At 44.3% G+C, this 22,605-nt stretch overlaps 2 protein-coding genes and 1 pseudogene across 12 annotated transcripts in view; 1 reads left to right on the top strand and 2 right to left on the bottom strand.

Moving 5' to 3' along the window:
• Positions 1 to 14,315, top strand: part of LOC134483120 (uncharacterized) — a 37,378-nt gene extending 23,063 nt beyond the window's left edge. For 2 of the 8 annotated variants that reach the window (XM_087595453.1, XM_087595459.1), the window contains exons 3-7: positions 10,815 to 10,974; positions 12,153 to 12,296; positions 12,928 to 13,094; positions 13,815 to 13,920; positions 14,038 to 14,315. In XM_087595453.1, the coding sequence (XP_087451579.1) occupies positions 10,964 to 10,974; positions 12,153 to 12,296; positions 12,928 to 13,094; positions 13,815 to 13,879 (387 nt within the window). In that variant the 5' untranslated portion in view covers positions 10,815 to 10,963 and the 3' untranslated portion in view covers positions 13,880 to 13,920; positions 14,038 to 14,315. Of the gene's footprint in view, positions 1 to 600; positions 978 to 4,196; positions 4,314 to 7,148; positions 7,250 to 7,343; positions 7,435 to 8,907; positions 9,006 to 10,814; positions 10,975 to 12,152; positions 12,297 to 12,927; positions 13,095 to 13,814; positions 13,921 to 14,037 lie in introns of those variants that run through there. The other 6 variants (XM_087595454.1, XM_087595452.1, XM_087595456.1 and 3 more) reach the window with 6 other exon arrangements.
• Positions 1 to 22,605, bottom strand: part of LOC134483118 (disks large homolog 5-like) — a 44,975-nt gene that overhangs the window by 11,644 nt on the left and 10,726 nt on the right. The window contains exons 1-5 of one of the 3 annotated variants that reach the window (XR_015643771.1): positions 17,100 to 17,353; positions 15,615 to 15,782; positions 13,356 to 13,469; positions 12,288 to 12,495; positions 11,530 to 12,186 (exon numbers count right to left, since the gene is read on the bottom strand). The gene's annotated coding sequence lies outside the window, so the exon portion shown is untranslated. Of the gene's footprint in view, positions 1 to 11,529; positions 12,187 to 12,287; positions 12,496 to 13,355; positions 13,470 to 15,614; positions 15,783 to 17,099; positions 17,354 to 18,612; positions 18,780 to 22,605 lie in introns of those variants that run through there. The other 2 variants (XM_087595508.1, XM_087595506.1) reach the window with 2 other exon arrangements.
• LOC147998830 (zinc finger CCCH-type antiviral protein 1 pseudogene) lies at positions 19,856 to 21,142 on the bottom strand (annotated as a pseudogene). Its single transcript, XR_015643704.1, has one exon. The product of XR_015643704.1 is annotated as a zinc finger CCCH-type antiviral protein 1 pseudogene, transcript variant X2 (transcript).

The following is a 22,605-nucleotide window of genomic DNA, read 5'->3' as shown; positions in this document are numbered from 1 at the left end:
GATATAATTGGTTCTAATACAAAGACAGCCTGAGTGTAGTTACTATATAATTAAATTGTACTCATGCTCTCAGGCAAAGAGTTTAAAGTTTATAGGTACCTAATAAACTCGCATTGGGACATATAAAGAACATTTAAATGTTCAGCAGAAATACAAAGAACAACTAATTTAATTTGTTAAAAGTGAAAGCTTATACAATTCTGAAGGTTTTTATGCTGGTTTTATTATACATGTAATTATGAAAAGAAAACATACATACTTGATCAATGAAATGAGGAAGATTGATTTAATGAACAGAAAAATGGATGGTACTTCAAAATTTCCATGATTACATATTAACTATTTAATTCCCTCCACAATAGCAAGAAACGGACATTATTATTTATGCGACATTACAGATACATAAACCGAGAAAATATTGTTTGGCCTGATTTTCTGAGTTTTTTAAAGGTTTAGTTAATTGACAGAGCTGTGCTTTAAAATTAGGGTCCATATTCTTCTGTTTTAAATGTGTGACACTTTTCTCTTTTTTTCTCCATCTTTATTAAATGGGTATTTCTTATTTACATTTCAATTGTTATTACCTTTCTGGGTTTCCAGGCAAACATCCCCCTAACCCCCCCTCCCCTTCTCTATTGGTGTTCCCTCCCCATCCTCCTCCCATTACCGTCCTCCCCCCAACAATCCCTTTCACTGGGGGTTCACTCTTGGCAAGACCAAGGGCTTCCCTTTTATTTCTAGTGGGTGCTGCTCTCCCTGCTCCGTGGGAAGTGGATGGGGGGAAGGCCCGGGCCTGAGGTGAGTTGGAACTGGGGTAGAAAGGCATAGGGCCTCCTAGGTGAGAATGCCAAACCACCACTGCTGCTGCAGCCACCATGGAGAAGCCCTTGTTCCTGCTGCAGGGAGGAGAGTCTGGTGGCCACAAGATGGCTGAAGGGGAGCTGAGAGTGGACAGTTTCATCACCCGCCTGCTGGAGGTATGAGGATATCGTCCGGGAAAAATTGTGCAGATGACTGGAGCAGAAGTCCGAGGGCTGTGTATCACGTCTCGTGAAATCTTTCTTAGCCAGCCAACAGCTGTGAACACAGGTTTCTTTTGGAGAGCAGGCCTGTGCAGGCCCAGAACCTAGGTGGGACAGTTCAAGCTACCCTTTTTCCATGGCCAATCTCAGATCATATTCAGAAAGTATTTCTTGGGCTAAAGAGATGGCTTAGTGGTTAAGAGCACTGACAGCTCTTCCAGAGGTCCTGAGTTCAAATCCCAGCAACCACATGGTGGCTCACAACCATCTGTAATGAGATCTGATGCCCTCTTCTGGTGTGTCTGAAGACAGTCACGGTGTACTTGTATATAATAAATGAATAAATAAATCTTTAAAAAAAAAAGAGTATTTCTTCCAGGTTTTGGATTTCCAATTTATGGAATTGAACTAACTTAGTGATGGTGGAAGTGACACAGAGAGTTAAAGTACAGAAGGAATAATCCAGAATGTCCACCAACAGTTGCTGTCACACCAGGGCTTTTAAAAGCTCAGTTGCTAGAGAAGCAATGTAGTCTTTGGTTATTCTCAAGCTTAGGTCTTCTAGTCATTATAAGCTGACCATGACACAAAAAGAGTCATCTATATCAAAATAGAGAATAGTAACTAGATTCACACCACACTATCACATTACTACTGTATTTGACGTTCTCTTTTAATATCTAAGAACCCGGAAGAGGCCTGGGTCTTGCTACACATACTTATAATTTATGTCCCCACTGTCAGCTGAGATTCTTCATGCAGCCTGGGGTCAAGGAGGTCATCCCACAAAGCACAAAACACCCATCTCAGATAAACATGTATGGTTTATTGAATCCAAAACATCCAAGAATTTCAGGACACAATTAAATGTTGAAACCTAAGGATAATAGATAGAGAAGAGAATTAAGATTTCTAGTTCATAGATCCAGTAAACATCTTCAACAAATCATAGCAGCAAACTTCCATAAGGTAAAGAAAGAAAAGGCCATAAAGGTACAACAAGCCTACAGAACATCAAACTAATTGTACCAGAAAAATTCCTCCATTCACGTAATAATTAAAACGCTAAAAGCACAGATCAAGAAAGAACATTAAAAGGGGTAAGGTATAAATATCTAGTAACAAATAAATTCAGACGTATCTGAATTACACCAGACTTCTCAACAGAGATTCTAAAAGTCAGAAAATCTTGGGCAGATGTAATGCAGACACAGGCCCCTATATCCAGCATAATCCTCCATCATCATAAAAGGAAGAACCAGGATATTTCATGAGAAAACCAAATTTAAACAATTCTTTTCTGTAAGAAAGCACAACAGAGGCTAATAGGAGGAAAACTCCAAGACAATGAACTAAACTATAACCAAGAAAAACCAAGACATTAATCTTCTCTCAATAATTTATAAAAAGATAAGCACACAAACATAATTTCACCTATAACCAGAAAAAGAAGAGAAAGCAGCAATCGTTGGATTTAATATCTGACCAGATCTTCTTTCCCTAATCCCAAAGCTCCCAGGGGCCAAACTGCCAGCCAAAGTGTATGCAAGGATGCTCTATGGTTCAAGGTGAGGCCTATTGCCCCACCAAATGCAGATCCTAGAGGTGTGAGGTGGGGATGGATATGTGTGGGTGCAGGAGCACTGTCACATAGGCAAAGCTGAGCAGAAATGGGATGTAAGGTTTGATGAGGGGAGTGTGGAAAGCAGGACAACAGTTGAAATGTAAATAAATAAAATAACCGATTAATAAAAAATAGCGAAAAATAAAATTTCAAGTAAAAAGGTAAATGAAAATTAAACCAAACCAAACAAACAAACAAACAAAAACCCCTGTAGTGTATTGGCCTAATGCTGCTTGTATTTTAATGCTAATTTGTTGAACTCAACACTGGTTAACCCTGAAAAACTGACCCTGCTCCCAGTTAACTGTGATTATAAAGAAGCCAACAGCCAACAGCTGCACAGCAGAGAGATGGGGGAGGGGAGCTTTGAGGGCTTTGCTAGAGAGGATCATGAGGAGGGAAGAAGGAGGAAGAAGCTGCCAGAGAATAAAGGAAGAACATGTGTGATGGAGAGGAGAGAGGAAGAGGACAGCAGCCATGGTTAAGGGAGAGGAGCGCCTGGTCCTGAGGGCTGTCCAAGGGGAACAAAGAGCAGCCAAGATGCTACACAGTCAGTAAGAGCAGCTCTCAGGCGAGCAGAGATCAGCAGAGACCCCAGACCAACAAGCTACGCAAGCATAACTCCATCCAAACTCCCTCTCAATATCCCGTGTCCTCCGTGGGCCTGGCCTCAGCGTGTGTCCTGTGTCAGCACATGTGTCTGTCTCAGCTGACATCACTCTGTCCATCAGCACGAGTCCAAGGAAACAGTGAGAAACTACACAGCCCACCAGAAGGGTTTTTGCTGTGGTTCTATGAAGTCCCAACAAATGCAGCTCAACTACAGAATGCAAGGCAGACCAATGCATGTGTGTTCTTAGTGCAGAACCCTTCATCACGTGTCCTTTCACATGTGTGCTTTAGCAGAACATCCTTTTACCTGCGTCTGCCTCAGTGAAACGTTCCTTCACACATCTGCCTTAGCCTTTCACCTGTGTCCACTTCAGAGAACCAATCCTTCAGGTGTAGAATTTCTCTAGATTAGCAAACCGCATACAGAACATTCAGAACAAAACAAGGTGTGTGGTCAGCATGTCCTTGAGCCAAGTCCCTTCTCCTCGTCAGTGACAGCAGGCGTGTTACAGCAACAATATGAAATGGCTGGCAGGCATGGAACAAAATGGCAAAGGTATTCTGGGGGATGTCACACCGTACCAGCCAGCAGCTCAACTGAATTTTTAAGTTTTGATGGTACAAGTGAATATACTTGACCTTCAAACGCTGAGAGAGCCCATCATAATATGAACTATATAATCTGGGCCAAGACCGCCTCTAGGGCAAAGGCCCTCAGCCTGGGGGTCGTGACCCACACAGGGTCTCCTATCAAATAGTTTACACTACAATAAAGATTCATTACAGTAGCAAATTTACAGTTGTGAAGTAGCGACAAAATAATTTGTAGTTGGGGGTCACCACAGCTTGAGGAACTGTTCTAAAGGGTTGAGGCCATAGGAAGGTTGAGAAACACTGCTCTAGGAATTTATGTTTTCTTTCTCTTTCATATTTTTCAGACAGAATCTCAAACTGTAGCTGAGATTGGCTTGGCTTGGAACACGTGTGTAGTTCATGCTGGCATCAGACTTATGGCAATTCTCCTGCTTCAGCCTCCTACTCAGGAGCCTACCAGGGTGAGATCACAACCACGTAATGGGATTGCTGTTCTTGGTTGTCAACTTGAGTGTACCTGGAATTAACTAATGCCAAATGGCTTGACGCCCTGTGAGGGGGATCTCTCTCTCTCTCTCTCTCTCTCTCTCTCTCTCTCTCTCTCTCTCTCTCTCCCCTCTCTCTCTCTCCTTCCTTCTTTCTGTTTTCCTCTCTTCAACCCCCTCCTCTTGGTCCTCCTCCTCTTCTTTGGTTTTTTTGAGACAGGGTTTCCCTGTGTAGCTCTGGCTGTCCTAGAATTCATATTGTAGACCAGGCTGGCCTTGAACTCAGAGATCCACCTGCCTCTACCTCCTGGATGCTGAGGCTAAAGGCATTAGCACCATTGGATTTTTTTTTCTTAATTAAATTTTCTGAAGCAAGAAGACCTACTTGTAATCCAAATCTTGGAGATCAGAAGATAAATCTTTAATTCAGATCTTTTGAGATGGAAAGGCCCACCTCTAATCTGGACCACACCTTCTTTTTTCTTTTTATTTTTTTTTCATCTTTATTAACTTGAGTATTTCTTATTTACATTTCGATTGTTATTCCCCTTCCCGATTTCCAGGCCAAAATCCCTCAACCCTTTCCCCTCCCCTTCTATTTGGGTGATCCCCTCCTCATCCTTCCCCGATAAGCGCCCTCCCCCCAACAATCATGATCACTGGGGGTTCAGTCTTGGCAGGACCAAGGGTTTCCCTTTCCGCTGGTGTTCTTACTAGGCTATTCATTGCTACGTATGCAGTTGGAGTCCACCGTCAGTCCATGTATAGTCTTTGGGTAGTGGCTTAGTCCCTGGAAGCTCTGGTTGGTTGGAATTCTTGTTCATATGGGGTCTCAACCCCCTTCAAGCTCTTCCAGTCCTTTCTCTGATTACATCAACGGGGGCCCAGTTCTCAGTTCAGTGGTTTAATGATGGCATTCGGCTACGTATTTGCTGTATTCTGGCTGTGTCTCTCAGGAGAGATCTACATCCAGTTCCTGTCGGCTTGCACTTCTTTGCTTCATCCATCTTATCTAATATCTGTATAGGTATGGACCACATGTGGGGCAGGCTCTGAATCGGTGTTCCTTCTGCCTCTGTTCTAAACTTTGCCTCCCTATTCCCTGCCAAGGGTATTCTTGTTCCCCTTTTAAAGAAGGAGTGAAGCATCTGCATTTTGGTCATCCTTCTTGATTTTCATGTGTTCTGTGCATCTAGGGTAATTCGAGCATTTGGGCTAATATCCACTTATCAATGAGTGCATACCATGTGTGTTTTCCTGTGATTGGGTTACCTCACACAGGATGATATTTTCTAGTTCCATCCATTTGCCTATGAATTTCATAAAGTCATTGTTTTTGATAGCTGATTAATATACATTGTGTAGACGTACCACATTTTCTGTATCCATTCCTCTCTTTAAGGGCATCTGGGTTCTTTCCAGCTTCTGGCTATTATAAATAAGGCTGCTATGAACATAGTGGAGCATGTGTCTTTGTTATATGTTGGGGCGTCTTTTGGGTATATGCCCAAGAGAGGTATAGCTGGATCCTCAGGTAGTTCAATGTCCAATTTTCTGAGGAATCTCCAGACTGATTTCCAGAATGGTTGTACCAGTCTGCAATCCCACCAACAATGGAGGAGTGTTCCTCTTTCTCTACATCCTCTCCAGCATTTGCTGTCACCTGAGTTTTTGATCTTAGCCATTCTGACTGGTGTGAGGTGAAATCTAAGGGTTGTTTTGATTTGCATTTCCCTTGTGACTAAAGATGTTGAGCATTTCTTTTGGTGTTTCTCAGCCATTCGGCATTCCTCAGCTGTGAATTCTTTGTTTACCTCTGAGCCCCATTTTTTAAATAGGGTTATTTGTCTCCCTGCGGTCTAACTTCTTGAGTTCGGTGTATATTTTGGATATAAGCCCTCTATCTGTTGTAGGATTGATAAAGATCTTTACCCAATCCGTTGGTTGTTGTTTAGACCACACCTTCTGCTGGCAGCTCATATCAAGGACATGGAAGAAGGAAGTTTGCTTTATTAATTTGCCTACTTCTTCAGGATTCCTGCATGTACTGAAGAGCAGCTGAAATATCCAGCCTTATGGACAAAACCGTTGGGGTCCAGGAGTTGCCCCATAAACCACACAAACTCTGACCTCACTTAGAGAGGGATGGTTTTTTGAATGCCCACCCTAAGACTGATCATCAGAGACGTAGCTGAGAATTTGTCAGGCTAGGACCCTGGACATTTTTCTATGTCAGTTTATAAAGCCTAAAACTGTGAGCTCATAGGCAGGTGCTGGAAGGGCTGTCTGTTTGTCAGCCCTGACTCAAGCCATTTTAGACAACAAAGGTTCATACTGACTTTTTATCTGTTTAAAGATTTATTTATTTATATATAAGTACACTGTAGCTGTCTGCAGACACACCAGAAGAGGGCATCAGGTCTCATTACAGATGGTTGTGAGCCACCACGTGGTTGCTGGGATTTGAACTCAGGACCTCTGGAAGAGCAGTCAGTGCTCTTAACCATGGAGCCATCTCTGCAGCCCTCATATTGACCTTTAATTTTTTGGTCCTACATGAAGCTTATAATTATGAAATTTAAGATTAAGAAACCTGACAACATAAAGTATTTCCTTCCAGTATTTCGGGAATGGGTGGGTGGGGGAGCACCCTCGAGGAGGCTGGGGAAGGGGGTGGAATGCAGGGTTATTGTAGGGGAAACTGGAAAGGGGTTAACATTTGAAATATAAATAAACAAAATAACCGATAAAAAAAAAACATACACAAGTTATGTGATCATTCCTGACCCTGCTGTGTTAAATTATTTTCAGACAACAATGATATGTGACATATTACAGCAAGAATATGAAGTATCTAGCCGGCATGGAACAAAATGGCTACAGCTATGCTAGGGGGATTGGCTTCAACAGGGGTAACTACTGCGTTTTAGACCTTCCATTCCTTGTTGAATTAGCTGTACCACAGCCTATAAGCCATTCTAATAAATTTTCTTTCTCTATATACAGAATCATTCTAGGAGGGATGATTGGTTATGCATTGTTAAATGCAATGCTGATCACGAAACCCCATCACTTCCACAGCAATATGCAAGTGTATGTAAGTTACTGAACAATTGAACAGAAATTAAAATTTACTGCATTTATTGCGTGTGTCAGCAGGCATAGGGAACACCTGGCTGCTTACATCTCTGGGTCTCTATAGAGTAGAGGGAGAACTGAGACCCACTGAGGAGGTCTCTTAAGCGAAGACCAAACTCCTTGCAGTGACACTGGATTCCAGGCTTGTTGTCCTCTTTAGGCCTCACTGTGGTCTATGTACACTCTATGCATTCTCCGCATGCAGGTTCACATGGACTGAATTCAGAAAGGTGGGGTTGGCAGAAAGATGCATGGTTAAATAGCCCACCAGGTTCACATTGTATCAGCTTGATTTAATCTAAGGACAAAGAAGTGGAGTTTCTCTGATGGCTTTCTTCTAAACCCTTGAAAGGATCACTGGGGTTTGACCTCAGTACTTCATACTTCTTGCTGGGTCAGCAAAACTCAAGGAAGCTTGAGATTGCCATAGGCACAGTATTATGCTGGATATACTGAGTAGATGATACTAAGATGTTCAGATAGTCATACCCATTTGCATGAGTTCTTAATGTGCACCTAAGGAAAGAGAGATCAAGGTCTTCAGAATAGGAAGATCATTTCCAGTTCTTTTCTACAATTCCAGTCTGAAAGACTGGTAGGGAGAGAATGGTAGATAATCAAGAATTCATAGATGATGCTTTGAAGGAAGTGTGGGTTTCTGTGCTGGTTTAGACAGGGTCTCAAGTATCCCATGTTGCCCTCTTCCTACCTGGCCAGGTTCACTTTGAGCTCAGATAAACCTGCTTCTACTTTCCAGTAGACAGTCTTACAAGAGGGGCCTCCAGGGACTGTGAGGACAGCATTAGCCTTTGACAGTTGAGGTGTGTAACCCACAACTATAGTTTTAGCCACGTTTTCCCATGTCTACCAGCTATTTCAGATTGTTGCTGTCTATGGCTGACAATCACGGACACAGAAAAATAACCTGATAGAGAGCAAGGACATGGTGATCACATCCTTTCCTGTTCTGTATGTTCTGGATGAGGCTTGTTAAAATTCCAATATTGCAGAAAGCTTTATATAGGACCCATCACATTAAGCATCACTGTGCACTGTTCTATCTAAAATGGCCTAATCAGAACTGACCACCAGATCACACTTCCTGCAATCCTCATATGAGAAGCTTGAGCTTTTTGTTTTGACTTTTTCTTTCTTTCTTATTTTTTGCTGTATAAGTTGAGAGGAAGATATTTGGGGCCATGGATCTGCCCCCAAAATCTGGGGTATGGATCTGATCAATCAGTGTTAGTGTGTGCACTCAATACAGTATCCATTTTTTACTGTGACAGATGCTTTTGTGTTTGTGGGGAAGCCCATGACCCAGAGCACAAGTGCTGGGTCCTTGCTCTATCCACGTAGTGATATGTATAGCCTCGTCCTACACCTTTATCTGCACCCCCTATATCTCTTGACTATTTTATTTTTCTGATAGAAGCTCAGCTTCTGATAGAAGGCCTGTCAGCAGTGCTCCTTTGGCGACATTGGCGCAGAGATGAGAACCCCACAAGCAGCATGAGGTTCCCTTCATTGGTGGGTCCAATATTGCACTTTCCTCTGCCAACTGGTCTCCACACTGTTCCTAGCACCGTAAAGACTTCAACTCTTTCAACTAAGGAATTTTCTGGCAATTGTCAATTGCTAAGCACATGACTTCATGAGTGTTCCCCTAACACACGCCCATGTTGTAACCTACCATGCAGACTATTTCTTGATGTGATATAAAGCACCCGTACATAATGAGACAAGAGAACTTTTGACTGCATATTCAAACTGGTGTGAAATCTCAGGAAGGTTTAATGGCTAACATTGGTGAATGAAGACAATTTGAGTTAGGATGAGACATTTTGGGGCAAGATATGGAAGGAACCATTCATTTAGATGCATAAGAATTACTAAGGTTTTATAATCAAGCCTTGAGGAAAATTTGGCTTTGGAAGCAGGAGATGCTCAGTGGCTCTGCCCCAGGAAAGTCTCCTGGAAAGGGCACCTCTGCTTATGCTCAGTACAGGGAGAACATTAGCAGGGAGGCAAAGTCTGCTCTCCATGACATCTGCTGTCCCTTCTTGGACATTCTATTGTCTCCTAGAGAGTTCTGGCATCCTCTGTGATGTCACCAGTGTTGTAGTGACAACCAGTGCCCTAGTTTCTCTCAGTCTGAGTCTGGCGGTTACAAGCTAAGACATGTTTTCCCGTCTTCGCAAGCATTTTGGGAAGGGGAACGTCGATTCTGGAGAGACTAAAGTGAAGGAGTCTAGCCTTTCGTCTCAAAGTAATGATGGACAAAGACAGCACTTCTGGGGAATATTGAGTAAGTTCTGGGTAGTGTATTTTGAGCTTCCTGCCAGGGGGGCTGCAGGCTTAAGCTGACCTTTCTAGCAATGGGCCACAACAACTGGAGCATCTGAAAAGAAATTGAATTTCCATGAATATCACAATTCCTGAAAGTCAGGATTTCAGAACTTTAGTTTCCCCATCCCCACTGGGAGGATATGGTAAGGCCAATGCTATTATTCTGTGAACTTCTGGTCCTTACTTTTACAGTGCATTTGTTATGTTACATTGTATAATAACACCATCAGGAGTCATGGAGGGTCAACCTTTTCTGAGTTTAGACAGGGCAGCAATGTACTTCACTATCATTGCTTCTTTAAATACAGTGGATATCTGACAGTAGGAACAGGGGGAGAATTGTGCTCCAGGCAATAACCTTATGTTCTTCGACCTCCTCTGATTTCTTCTAACTGGCAGGGTCATCGTTAGCTTTATATATTAGAGGTTGTGTGTTACAAACATGTTTCTAAAATACCAAAAGTATTTGGAACATGTGGACCAAGATTCATCCTGTAACCTATTGGAACTTCTCGGGCATTTGGTATTTCAAATAGGGGAACTGATAAGTCTGTTGAACATGTCCTCCATGGAAATGTGTTTTTAATCCAAAGTTGTTGGCCTAGAGTATCAGGGTAGGTCATCTGAGTGTCTCCAATCACTCAAGTCTTGTGGATGGTGAATTTATCATCTGAGTTCGAACCCACAGGGGTGAGGGTCCTGAAACCAAGCTGTACCCTGTTCAGCTGATGATAATCCTGGAGAAGCCATCTCCGTGGTCCATGTAAGCACCTGATGTCCGGAATAGGGAACACCTGGATGCTTACATCTCTTGGTCTCTATAGAGTAGTGGGAGAACTATGATCCACTGAGGAGGCCTCTTAAGCATAGACCAATCGCCTAGCAGTGACACTGGGTCCAGGCTTGTTCTCCTGTTTAGGCCTAACTGTGGTCTATGTACACTCTATGCATTCTCCCCATGCAGGTTCACTTGTGTTCTTCTACCTACAGACGCTGGGAGAGAAACATCATCCCCTGGCACTGAACTAAGCGAGAATCAGGCCAAGAAGGAAAAGGAGAAGCTGATTAAAGAGCTGCAGCTCATTACCGAGGAGAGAAATGACCTGAGAGATCGCCTGAGGTTTCTGACAGAGAGATCCATGAAGAACAGGTATGAATCGCTCCAAATGCTCTTGTTTCATTCCTGGGCCTGCAAGGTCACCTTCTTCTTATCCTATTAAGGTTTTGGGTTCTAGAAAGCTGTGCCTCCCTAACCACCCTGTGCTAAACCTCACCTCCCATATAGAGGAGATTCAGAACCTTGACCCTTCCTGAGGAGCAAGATGGAAAATGGACTCATCTGCTTAATTTATTGAAAAGCAGATCTTGTGGTCTGAATGAAGAATTCGGGGATAAAGTCAGGGAGAGTGAGTGTCTAGTGTGCATTTGCAAAGTCCTTGACAGATGGTGGCTTTGCAAGATTGTAATTGCAGTGAGTTTATGGTGAGTCTCTGTACTTGCTAGGCAGGGGACTGAGTGCTGGAAGATCCAGGCAGCAGCCCGAGGGGCCTGTTCCCAAACTGTTCATCTCAATGCTTGACTAGAAGGTCTCAGGCTCAGGCCTGTTTGTTATTGTCTGTGTGTCTTGCACTTTGAGACAGCAATGGTGCATGCATTTCTCCTGGTTCTCACAGTACTCTCTGTTTCCATATTTGTTTTTCTCTTTCTCTGATTCTGTTAACTTTTCTCTTTTTTTTGTGGGTGTGTCTCAGTCTGTGAGTCTGTGTGTGCATACATCCAAATGCATATGCACAACTTTTATATGTTTATATTTCCCTCCACACATGGAATATAGGGGTCTATGTCTTGGCCTGAGTATTTACCTGTAACACTTTCATGGTCATGTGAATGCTTTGTTCTGGGAGCCCCACTGTCAACAGTACAGTTCTTTGCCTATGTGGACACGTTTGTCTGTATATTTGTATACCTTGTGCAGATTATAATTTTGTGTTGATATGTGGTCTCTTGTCAAAACAGGAGAAAAGAAATCACAGGTTTCTGGCTGTGTTGGGTGGGGGAGCATGGAGATGTGTGGCCTAGGCTCTTGATAGCTCAACTGGCTTGACTGCAGATTTCCTCTTGATTGAACAAAGGGAGCCAGGGAAGCCTCCATCTGGATGCCGAGATTCTGGTGTCCTGGACGCAGAAAAACACGTTTCTGAAGCTGAAGAAGATCCAATATGTAGAATTCAGAAGGTGTCCTTCCAGGACTGGGGTAGTACAGGACCCACCCTGAGCTCATATATTCCTAAATGCTGATGTTCATTGTATTCTATCATTTGGGGCCAGGCCACACTTCAGGCCAAATCCATATTATGAAGACCTGGAGAGAATGGAGGAGGCGGTCATGTCAATTCTGCACAACTTAGAGATGGAGAACACTGAGATCCATGAGAACAGCCATAAGCTGAAGAAGGAGATTACCTTCTCTAGGTAAGTCCTGGTCAGAAATGCTATCACCTGTGGAATGGCCATTTCTGACTTTCTTTGTTCTGGATTGGACGGTCTTCAGCTCTGGTTCTATCTCTTGTGCTGTTTACACATCAGTGTGCCAGGATCATTAGGACTCAGTTTTCAGTTCCACAAAAGACTGTTACTCATCCCAGGATTGTCTAGGCATCTTCAGAAGGCTCTAGATAGAACAGCACTGATTGAAGTCAGCAGGTTATTAGGCTGACCTGGACCTATGGTGTCATACCAGGTTTTACAAAACTCAGTGTGTGGACCACATGGTTAGCATGACCTTCTCTTGGTTCTACTGACCTCCTTTGAGGGTGTTTGCCCACTACTAATTGATGTTGCCCCCATGCATTGGGCTTTCATGGATAGTTGTAGATCCATGTTCTTTTTGAGAGATGTGGACACTAATTGGTGCTCGGGCCAAACAAACAATTTATTCTTCCCGGAATTTACTCTTTGTGGTTTGTGCAGCAGCCTTATATGTATCGAAATGAATTCTGTTAAGTCTTCATGGGTATCTGGGTCCTGGTGGAGTTAGTGGCACTCGGGAGTGGGAATGGGAGAAAGGGGCAGCATGATCTTACTATGCAGACTGTATTTCCAGAAACCTGCTCAGCCAGCTCCTGATGGAGAACACATGTATGAAGAAGTTGTTCCCACTGAAGCAGGAGAGCAAGGAGGTACATCTTGATTGTGCACTGAACCAGAAAAATTTGGTTGACTTCAACAAGAAAGATAAAGACCAGCAACGTCCAGACCCAGCATCATCTGGTAGGGTTGAACAGCTGTGTTAGCTTAAAAATATCTGATAAAGTTTGCCAATTTGATACATCTTTGCTCTCTCCTACCACCTTTCTAATTTACACTCACAACCAGCCAACCACCTCATGTAATGGAATTGTTCATTGCTCTGCCTATGCACAAGTATTCTGGGAAGCCAACCACTTTTCAGAAACTGAATTATTGTGCAAGCATATTTTGCTGCTCTTTTTGAAGCTGCAGTATAGAAATGGTGACAGATTAATAACATACCTCATTATTGCATATCCACGTGATAGATTGGATGCTCTGTAGAGTTTTGAACAAGTTCTTGGTTCTTTGACAAATGACACTCTGTGGTCATGTGACTTCTTGTGTGGGAAGCACCTTTGCGGGATAAGAAAAAAGTGCAAATGTCAAATTAGAACTTGTCATTGGTTTTAACCTTGGTGACATATGGACATCTACTTTCTTCCTGCAACCCAATGAGGTTCCTTCCATTGCCCTGTTCTTGGTTTGCACTGGTATAAGTCTGGGTCCCATATTGGCAGCCCATATTACTTTGAGGCTCTCTGGAGATTTTGCCCTTCCCAAAGAGTAGCAACAATGATATCAGTTAAAAGGTCCATGTTGACTGTCCAATAGAACTGAGATGGTAGAAGGCAGCCTTCCGACAGCTGCCTTGCATTTCACCACCAAATCAGTGTCTGAAAAACTGCCTTCCTCTCCCAGGTCTCAGAAAGTGCAAGAGAGCTGGAATTGGACACACAGCAGTAAGAGAGCTTCCTGAAGAATAAGTTGCTTTCTCAGGAGTCCCTGATGACAAACATCCTGAATGGTAACAAATTTTTTGGATGAGTATTCTTCCTCAGAGTTAATTTGTCATTGCTTAGAGACCCTAAATTTATATAACACTAAGCCAGCCAAACTGATTGAGGTCTTACTTTCTTCTCAGAAAAAAGCACCTGAGAGACAACTTGGGGGACCGCCTTTCATTATGTGTGCAAGAGGAGAAACAGTAATACATCTGTGCTTCCAAATGTTCGTTAAGATTGTGGTGTTTAGAAATATTTTTGTTATGATTTTAATTGAAATTTTCTTTTTGTTGTTTCATATTTATATGTTCTTGTTACTGTTTTTATCTTTTCAAATATTTTTAAATATTTTAATTTATTTGTTTTAATCCTGTTTTGTTGTAAAAATGAATTCCTTATGAATAAAAATTGAATTCTATCTCTTGACTCTTAAGACCATCATTCTTATTCAAGGGTTCTGTCCCCTCCTGTGGACTTAGAACTGACAGGTGGAGATGGATCTCTGCATGTTCCATGGATCCTGGGCTAATAAGTGAATTCAAAGTCACCAAGGGGTACCCAGTGTGACAGTGTCTTTTGTGTGGAAAATGTGGCTGTTTCTCGGACACACACTTTATGAAGTAATCACTGACATGCTTTACCCAATTGTTAGGGTCCATGTGGTTCTTCTGAGAGAGTAGCAGATGCTCTATCCTGTGAGTCATCACCACAGCTCCTGCAGGTGCTTTTGTCCTTCCACATCATGTACTGTATTAGGTGGACAGGATCACCTCCAATCAAATAGAGAGATCTCAGGAGATGAGTATTCACAGGAAATTTACTGAGCTGTGCATGCTCAATGTGTTAGCTTGCCAGCCATCCCTACAGGGCTCTGGTGTTCCCACTCCTCATTGTGGGTCAGGATCATCCTCCAGTACCACTTAGTGTCCATATTAGAGCAGATCTTTCACCTATTATCAATGATGACCATATGTATTCTGCACATCTGACAAAATACAGAATAGAAATTAGCTTCCTGTTGGCCAGATTGGCATAATGAGTTTTTTGATTGTTAGCATGAAAATTATTTTAATCTAGGCAGTTTAGGGAAGAACCTCAAGGACACCCATAGTGAATGCAGCCTGCAGCTGTGAACACAGGTTTCTGTTGGAGAGCAGGCCTGTGCAGGCCCAGAACCTAGGTGGGACAGTTCAAGCTACCCTTTTTCCATGGCCAATCTGGGATCATATTGAGAATGTATTTTTTCCAGGTGACTGATTTCCAATTTATGGAATTGAACTAACTTACTGAGAGTGGAGGTGACTCAGAGAGTTAAAGTACACAAGGACCAATCCAGTATGTCCACAAAAGCTTGCTGTCACCCCAGGGCTTTAAAAGCTCAGCAGCTAGAGAAGCAATGTAGTATTTGGTTATTCTCATGCTTAGGTCTAGTCATTCATTATAAGCTGACCATGACACAAAAAGAGTCATCTGTGTCACAATAGAAGCTAGTTGTAACTAGATTCACCCCCACACTATCACATCACTACCGTATTTGAGGTTCTCAGTTACTATCTAAGAACCTGGAAGAGGCCTGGGTCTTGCTACACAAACTCATAATTTATGTCTTCATGACACTGTGTGCTTTGTTCTGTTGATGCTACCATTGGCATACAATACCTTGGATACTTTGTGCTGACATCTGTCACATGAGACAATAGTTCATGCCATGCCTAACCTGCATAAACTGTCCTTAGAGTACGGTGTAGTCAGAGGGTCCTTTTTTTTCTCTCTGAATTTTCAAAATATTTCCAGTCTTCAGACAAGTCTTCAGCCATTGTCCAGTGCCTGTCTTGAGATGTCCACCTTTTCAGCTGAGTGTCTTCATCCAGGCTGCTCTGTAATTCTGTAGAAGATTAATAGGGTTCCAGCCCTAGGATTTAATTCAGTGTGATTGTACTTTCCAAACATGCTCAAAGCCCTACATTCCACCATAGCCTGTGTGCTTTAGAGATAGAAAATAAAGAACCACATTGCACTTGCAATTTCTCCTCCAACAGAAGGAGAGCCTGCATAGGGCCTTTAAGTAACTCTAAGTCCCAGCTTCCGCATAACTCCCTTCATCGACTCCATTATTGGTGTATTTTCATTACTGCTCACTTTATTTTTGGTGTGCAAAGAATGTGTACCATGTCAGTAAAGTGTGTGTGTGTGTGTGTGAGAGAGAGAGAGAGAGAGAGAGAGAGAGAGAGAGAGAGAGAGAGAGAGAGAGAGAGAGTTTGTGTTTGTTTGTGTTTCTGTGCAGGTGTTTGTGTATGTTCATCCATGAACTCACTATCAATTTTCATAAAATGACTTAGAAGACTGTAATGAAAACTGTCGAGGTGCATGCAGACGTGTGTTACTAGTGTCCCACGGCACCTGGCAGGTAACACTGAAATGGTGGTCTACTATAATACAGCCTAAAAACAGGCTGTGGATGGTTTACACAGAGATTGTGACGTCATCACCACTAGAGAGAGCAGCAAAAGCTTCATTTATCACATGCTGCTGTTACCAAGATGAGGCAAAGCCTTATCCTACAGAGAGTCTGGTATGATTTGATGGCAGGAAATAAACTTAGTACTAAAATCATTCAATTACAAACAAAGAGGATAATACAAAGAGTCATAAGATTATTCTCATAAGAAAATAGATAGTATTTAGACGATGCCACTACAAAAATTAAAAAATATATATGAGGGCCACTAGGCTTTAATGCAGCCTTTCTACCAGAAGTTTAATGACGACCTAATAACAATAGTGCTTCAATTATTCCTCTGATTTGAAAGAGAAGGAACATTGCCAAACCCCTTCTCTGAGTTTCTCTTTTTACCTAGAATTCCTGAGTCTGTTGCTTCTTCCATTGTCACCCCATCAATAGAGCTGCAGGGCGAGTCTGTCCAGCCCCAGAGTCTTTCTGCCAGCTGACAGGGCTGGGTTTTGCTCTGCTTGCCCCTGCTCCTGCCCCCGCCCCTGCTCTTGCCCCTGCCCACGCCCCCGCCTCACACTCGCACTCGACATCGCCTCCGACCCATCCCCCCCTCCCAGTCCCACCACCGCCCTCGACTCAGACCCGTCCCAACCCCCGCCCCCAGCCTGCCCTCGCCCCTACCCTGCCCCCGCCCCGACCCCCCCACACCCGTCCTCTCCTTCGCCCCCCCCCCTCCGCCTGTGCCCTCACCGCTGCTGCTTGCGTTGCTAGCATTCTGTCTTCGACTCCCCTGTCGACCCCACCGCCACTGCTGCTACCTTCTCCCACTTCTTCAGCCCAAGACTTTGAGATCAGGGCTTGCAGCACTCTGCACTAGGAGGCTAATGGAGGTGAGGAGAGCCTAAGGGACAGACCCCAGGCCTGGCCCCAGAGACTTGTGTCTCCCCCTCCCCGGAAGTGCTTTCCCGCAGTTCTCCATTCTGGGTTCAGTTTGTGGGGACCCCAGCAGGTGGCAGGCTTTGCTGATCCTCAGGTGTGAGTCTGGGACAGTGGTGGGACTTATGGTTGAGGGAAGTCTTTCAGGCAAATGCAGGCTTTTCTCAAACTCTTGGACCATCTGGTGCCCTCCCTGGGGTCACAGGACCTGTGGACATTGGGAAGCCACTTTTCCCTGTCCTGTGTGACTTTCCCTGCAGAGTGAGCTCTCCTGCAGGAGGTACTCTCACATGCTTCTTTAAAAGCACTTGCTCCTCAGATCCAGATCAGTTGTGAAAACAGGCTTCTCCCTGTCAGTGTGCCAGCTCCCCCTCCCAGCTCAGAGCAGCCACACCTAAGGATCCTCCAGCCCCAGGACTGGTTGGGTCTCATGGAGGAGTTAGAGCAAAGTGCCCCTTCTGAGAAGTGACTCAGAACAGAAGGTTCCTACAACCCAATGAGGTCTCTTCCAGTTGCCCTGTTCTTGGATTGCACTGGTATAATTCTGAGTCCCAGATTGGCAGCCCACATTGCTGGGAGGGTTGCTGGAGATTTTGCCCTGCCCACAGAACAGAAGGTTCAGAAGAAAGGCCAGTTTGGCATAATGAATTCTTTTGATAGATGGCAACAAAATTATCTTAATCTAAGCAGTTTAGGGAGGAACCTCAAGAGCATCCATAGTGAATGCAGCCTGCAGCTGTGAACACACGTTTCTTTTGGAGAGCAGGCCTGTGCAAGCCCAGGACCTAGGTGGGACAGTTCAAGCTGCCCTTTTTCCATGGCCAATCTGTGTTTGTATTGAGAAAGTATTTTTTTTCCAGTTGACTGATTTCCAACTTATGGAATGGAACTGACTTACTCAGAGTGGGGTTGACTTAGAGAGTTAAAGTACAGAAGGAATAATCCAGATGTCCACAAAAGCTTGCTGTCATACCAGGGCTTTTAAAAGCTCAGCAGCTAGAGAAGCAATGTAGTATTTGGTTATTCTCATGCTTAGGTCTAGTCATTCATTATAAGCTGACCATGACACAAAAAGAGTCATCTGTGTCACAATAGAAACTAGTTGTAACTAGACTTATACCACATTATCACATTATTACTATATTTGAGGTTCTCAGGTATGATCTTAGAAACTAGAAGAGGCCTGGTTCTTGCTACATATAGTCATATTCTATATCTTCACAGCACTGTGTGATTTGTTCTGTTAATGCTACCATTGGCATACAATACCTAGGATATTTTGTGCTGACATCTGTGACATGAGACAATAGTTCATGTCATCCCTTACCTGAATAAACTGTCCTTAGAGTACAGTGTAGTCGGAGGGGCCTTCTTTTCCTCTGAGATAGCAAAACATTTCCAGTCTTCATACAAGTCTGTCAGCCATTGTCCAGTGCCTGTCTTGAGATGTCCACATTGTCAGCTGAGAGTCTTCATCCAGCCTGCCCTGTAATTCTGTAGAACATTAATAGGGTTCCAGCCCTAGGAATTAATTCAGTGTTCTAGTACTTGCCAAATATGCTCAAAAACTAGTTTCCACCCTAGCTCTGTGTGCTATACAGAAAGAAAATAAAGAACCCCATTGCACTTGAAGTTTAGCCTCCAACAGAAGGAGAGCCTGCACAGGGCCTTTAAATAACTCTAAGCCCCAGCTTCCCCACAACCCCGTCCATCGATTCCTTTATTGGTGTGTTTTCATTAATACTCACTTTCTTCTTTGTGTGGAAAGAATGTGCACCATGCCAGTAAAGTGTGTGTGTGCGTTTGTGTTTGTGCATGTTCATCCATGAACTCACTATAAATTTTCATAAAATCACTTAGAAGTCCCTAGTGAAAACTGTCGAGGTGCAGGCAGACTCATGTTACTACTGTCTCATGGCACCTTGCAGGGAGCACTGAAATCGTGGGCTACTTTAATACAGTCTAAAACGAGGCTGTGCATGGTTTTCAGTGAAATTGTGACGTCGTCCCCACTACAGAGAGCAGCAAAAGCTTCATGTATCACATGCTGCTGTTACCAAGGTGAGGCAAAGCCTCATCCCATAGAGAGTCTGGTAGGATTTGATGGCAGGAAATAAACTCAGAACTAAAATCAATCAATTACAAACAAAGAGAATGATACAAAGAGCCAAGCAAAGCAAGAGCTGGCTTTTTTTTTTTTTTTTTTTTTTTTTGAGAAGATCCACAAGACAGACAAACCACAGAGCCTATATCTAAAGTACCAAATCAGAAATGAAAAGGGGGATATAACAAAGGACACTGAGTGAATTCAACAATCATTAGGGCTTACTTCAGAGGCCTTTACTACAGAAAAGTGAAAAATCTATTTGATACTGGTGATTTTTCTAACAGATAACAAATACCAAGTTAAATACAGATCTGGGAAGGTAATGAATAATTCCCATAAGAAAATAGATACAGTCATTAAAGGCTGCCACTCCAAAAATTAAAAATAATAATAATCAGGGCCACATGGCTTTAATGCATCCTTTCTACCAGACTTTTAATGAAGACCCAATAACAATAGTGCTTCAATTATTCCACTGAATTGAAAGAGAAGGAACATTGCCAAACTCCTTCCCTGAGTTTCTACCTTTACCTAGAATTCCTGAGTCTGTTGCTTCTTCCATTGTCATCCCATCAATAGAACCATTTAAAATGGGATGTAATCGATGTCTGGAGCCTCATTCTTTCCCTTGACCTCCATGCGGTGTCCAGAAGGCATGCCTGTTCTCATGGACATGGACTCATCTCTTTTTGCTGCAGCAAGAAGAAAGCCAGCAGAGAGGGCAGGAGCTTACAAAGAATCAGTAGGATTTCTAGAAAAGAAGCCATCCAGATGTCCATTCTCAGAAAACCCCTGGCTTGCTCTCATGTGACTGGGTCCTCAGACACCAGCAGCCTTAGATGAGACCAAGGAAAGCTGTGCAGAGTCCTGGGTCCCCAGGTTCTTGACCTCCTGAGTGACAGCTGTAGACACGTCCTCCAGGGAATCCTTACAGCTGGTGACATCTGGACAAGGTGAACCAGATGCCAAAATGAGACATGGGAGAGAAATCCTAGGCTGTTTGGAAGGAATCAGTCTCTGCTATTGCTTCTGTCTCTGTGTGCCCTGCTGCTATGATGTTCATGAGGAGCTCTCATGCCAGTGGGTCTCCTCCTAATGTGTTTGTTGTTGCAGATGTCCTGGATGTTCTGGACCCCATCAGAACTCAGCCCGTGCTCAGTCACGGAGGTCAGCACCTTCCTGTCCATCAGGTCATGAGACCTGAGACAGTTGAGGTAACGGCAGTTGGCCTGGGTGAAGTGCTCACAGACTTGGACTCTCTTGCATGGCTGTGGCTTCAAGCAGATCTGTTTGTGGCTGTCTCCTTTGTAGTAACTTTTGCAGGAGAAAAGCATCCCCCTGTACCAGGAAGAAGGCCGGCTCCTCTTGGTTAAGCCCAGAAAGCTCATGATTCTTCAGGACCTGGAAGCTCTGTTCCTAAAAACTTGGTGTGGATATTTGCAGAGGTTTCTCTGGGATTTTGCATAATGACTCTGTCCCAGAAGTTTGAGCTTGCAGAGGCTTGGGCAATCTGTAGCATGGTCCCTGGATGCACTTGAGATTGAAGCCACAGGCTTCAGTAGTAGCCGCCACCTACAGCGTGATCCCTGCCTGATCTCCAGTCTCCAATAGGAATAAGCAGTCTTGCCCAGCAGCTCATAGAGCTCTGCCTCTGGAGCCTGCTCCTACTCTGCAGTTCCTTTAAGGTCATGCAGCCCCTGTGGGTCCACAGGATCTTGGTGATGAAACAGTCTGCCCCAGGATCCCCCATGGTGCACTATGGCTGCAGCTGCTCAGGCTTGTGAGCTGGACTCTGCTTCGTGGAGAAAGGAAACTGGAAAAGGGGATAACACATGAAATGGAAATGAAGAAAATAACCAGTAAAAATTAAAAGAATTAAAGTCATCATCTCAGGAGAATGAGTGGGAAGCCAGGTCCTTAAGCAGGCAGGTTCTCCACAACAATGCATGCTGGGTTCAAGACTGGACATGAGGTGCCCTGAGCTTGGGACTGCCAGGCTCCTACTGGGAAGAGAGCTTTCTTCTTCATTTCCGTAAGTCTCTCTAGTTTTCTTTTAAGGCTTTCATCTCATCATTGACTTTCCCAATGACCTTTTATGACAAGCCATTATGGTTAACAAGAATTAAGTAAGGGCTCATTGAGCTGTTGGTAGTTGGAGGTCTGGGGGAAGCCCTGGACAGAGAGATCTTGCCTGCCAGGGGTGGGATGTGCATGGTGGGAGGGACTAGTGGAGTGTCATTGGCCTCAGTATGCACAGGCTTGGGGCTGGTGCCTGGCTGCCTGGTGCGCCTCTGTGGCTACTTGGCCTGGGTCCCACCGCAGATGCCCATGGTGGTTGCTGGCCAGTTGTGCTTGCTCTCCCTGTCCTCGGGGCTTCTGGCGGGGCTGACCACAGCCTTGAACATGGACAACCATGGACAAAGTGGGCCGGAAATCGGAGGATCATGGGAGCATCTTCAACTTCCCCCTCCCCAAGCACTGGCAGTTGCAGCTGGAGGACAAGCCACTGTGAGTTTCCCCACATCCAGGCAGGTGTTCTGCACCACCAGGAGAGCAAGGGCAAGCACTGCTGCCACCAGTCCCACATGCGCAAGGCCTATTTGCTGACTGGCAGGGCTTCACTTTGCTCTGCCTGGCTCTGCTTTGCCTTGCTCTGCCCTGTGGGCTCTCACTTCTTTGGCCAAAGACTGTTGAGATCCCGGCTTGCCTCACCTTTCAATAGGCACCTCTGTGAAGTGAGGAGAACCAAAGGGACAGAAGGCTGACCTGGCCCTGGAGACTTGTGTCTCCCCCTCCACCAAAGTGCTTTCCTCAGTTCTCCACTGTGGTTTTAATTTGCAGGGATCCCAGCAGGTGGCAGGCTTTGCTGAGCCTCCCCTGTGAGAAGGGGACAGTGGTGGGACTTATGGTTGTGGGAAGTCTTTCAGGGAGATGCAGGCTTTCTCAAACTCTCTGACCATCCATCCAGTGCCCTCCCTGGTTCCCATTCCCTGTGTTTGTTGCGAAGTCACTTTTCACTGTCCTGTGTGACTTTCCCTGCAGACTGGGCTGTCCTGCAGGAGATACTCTCACATGCTTCTTTAAAAGCCCCTGTTCCTCAGATCTAGATCAGCTGTGAAAACAGGCTTCTCCATGCCAGGGTGAGAGCTACCCCTCCCAGCTCAGAGCTGCAACACCATAGGATCCTCAGGCCCCAGTGCTGGGTGGGTCCCA

Source organism: Rattus norvegicus, chromosome 19, assembly GCF_021556685.1.
Source record: "Rattus norvegicus strain SHRSP/BbbUtx chromosome 19, alternate assembly SHRSP_T2T, whole genome shotgun sequence".
NCBI classification, from domain to species: Eukaryota; Metazoa; Chordata; class Mammalia; order Rodentia; family Muridae; genus Rattus; species Rattus norvegicus.
The sequence above is the reverse complement of the archived record's forward strand: the minus strand, read 5'-3'. Positions and strand labels throughout refer to the sequence as shown.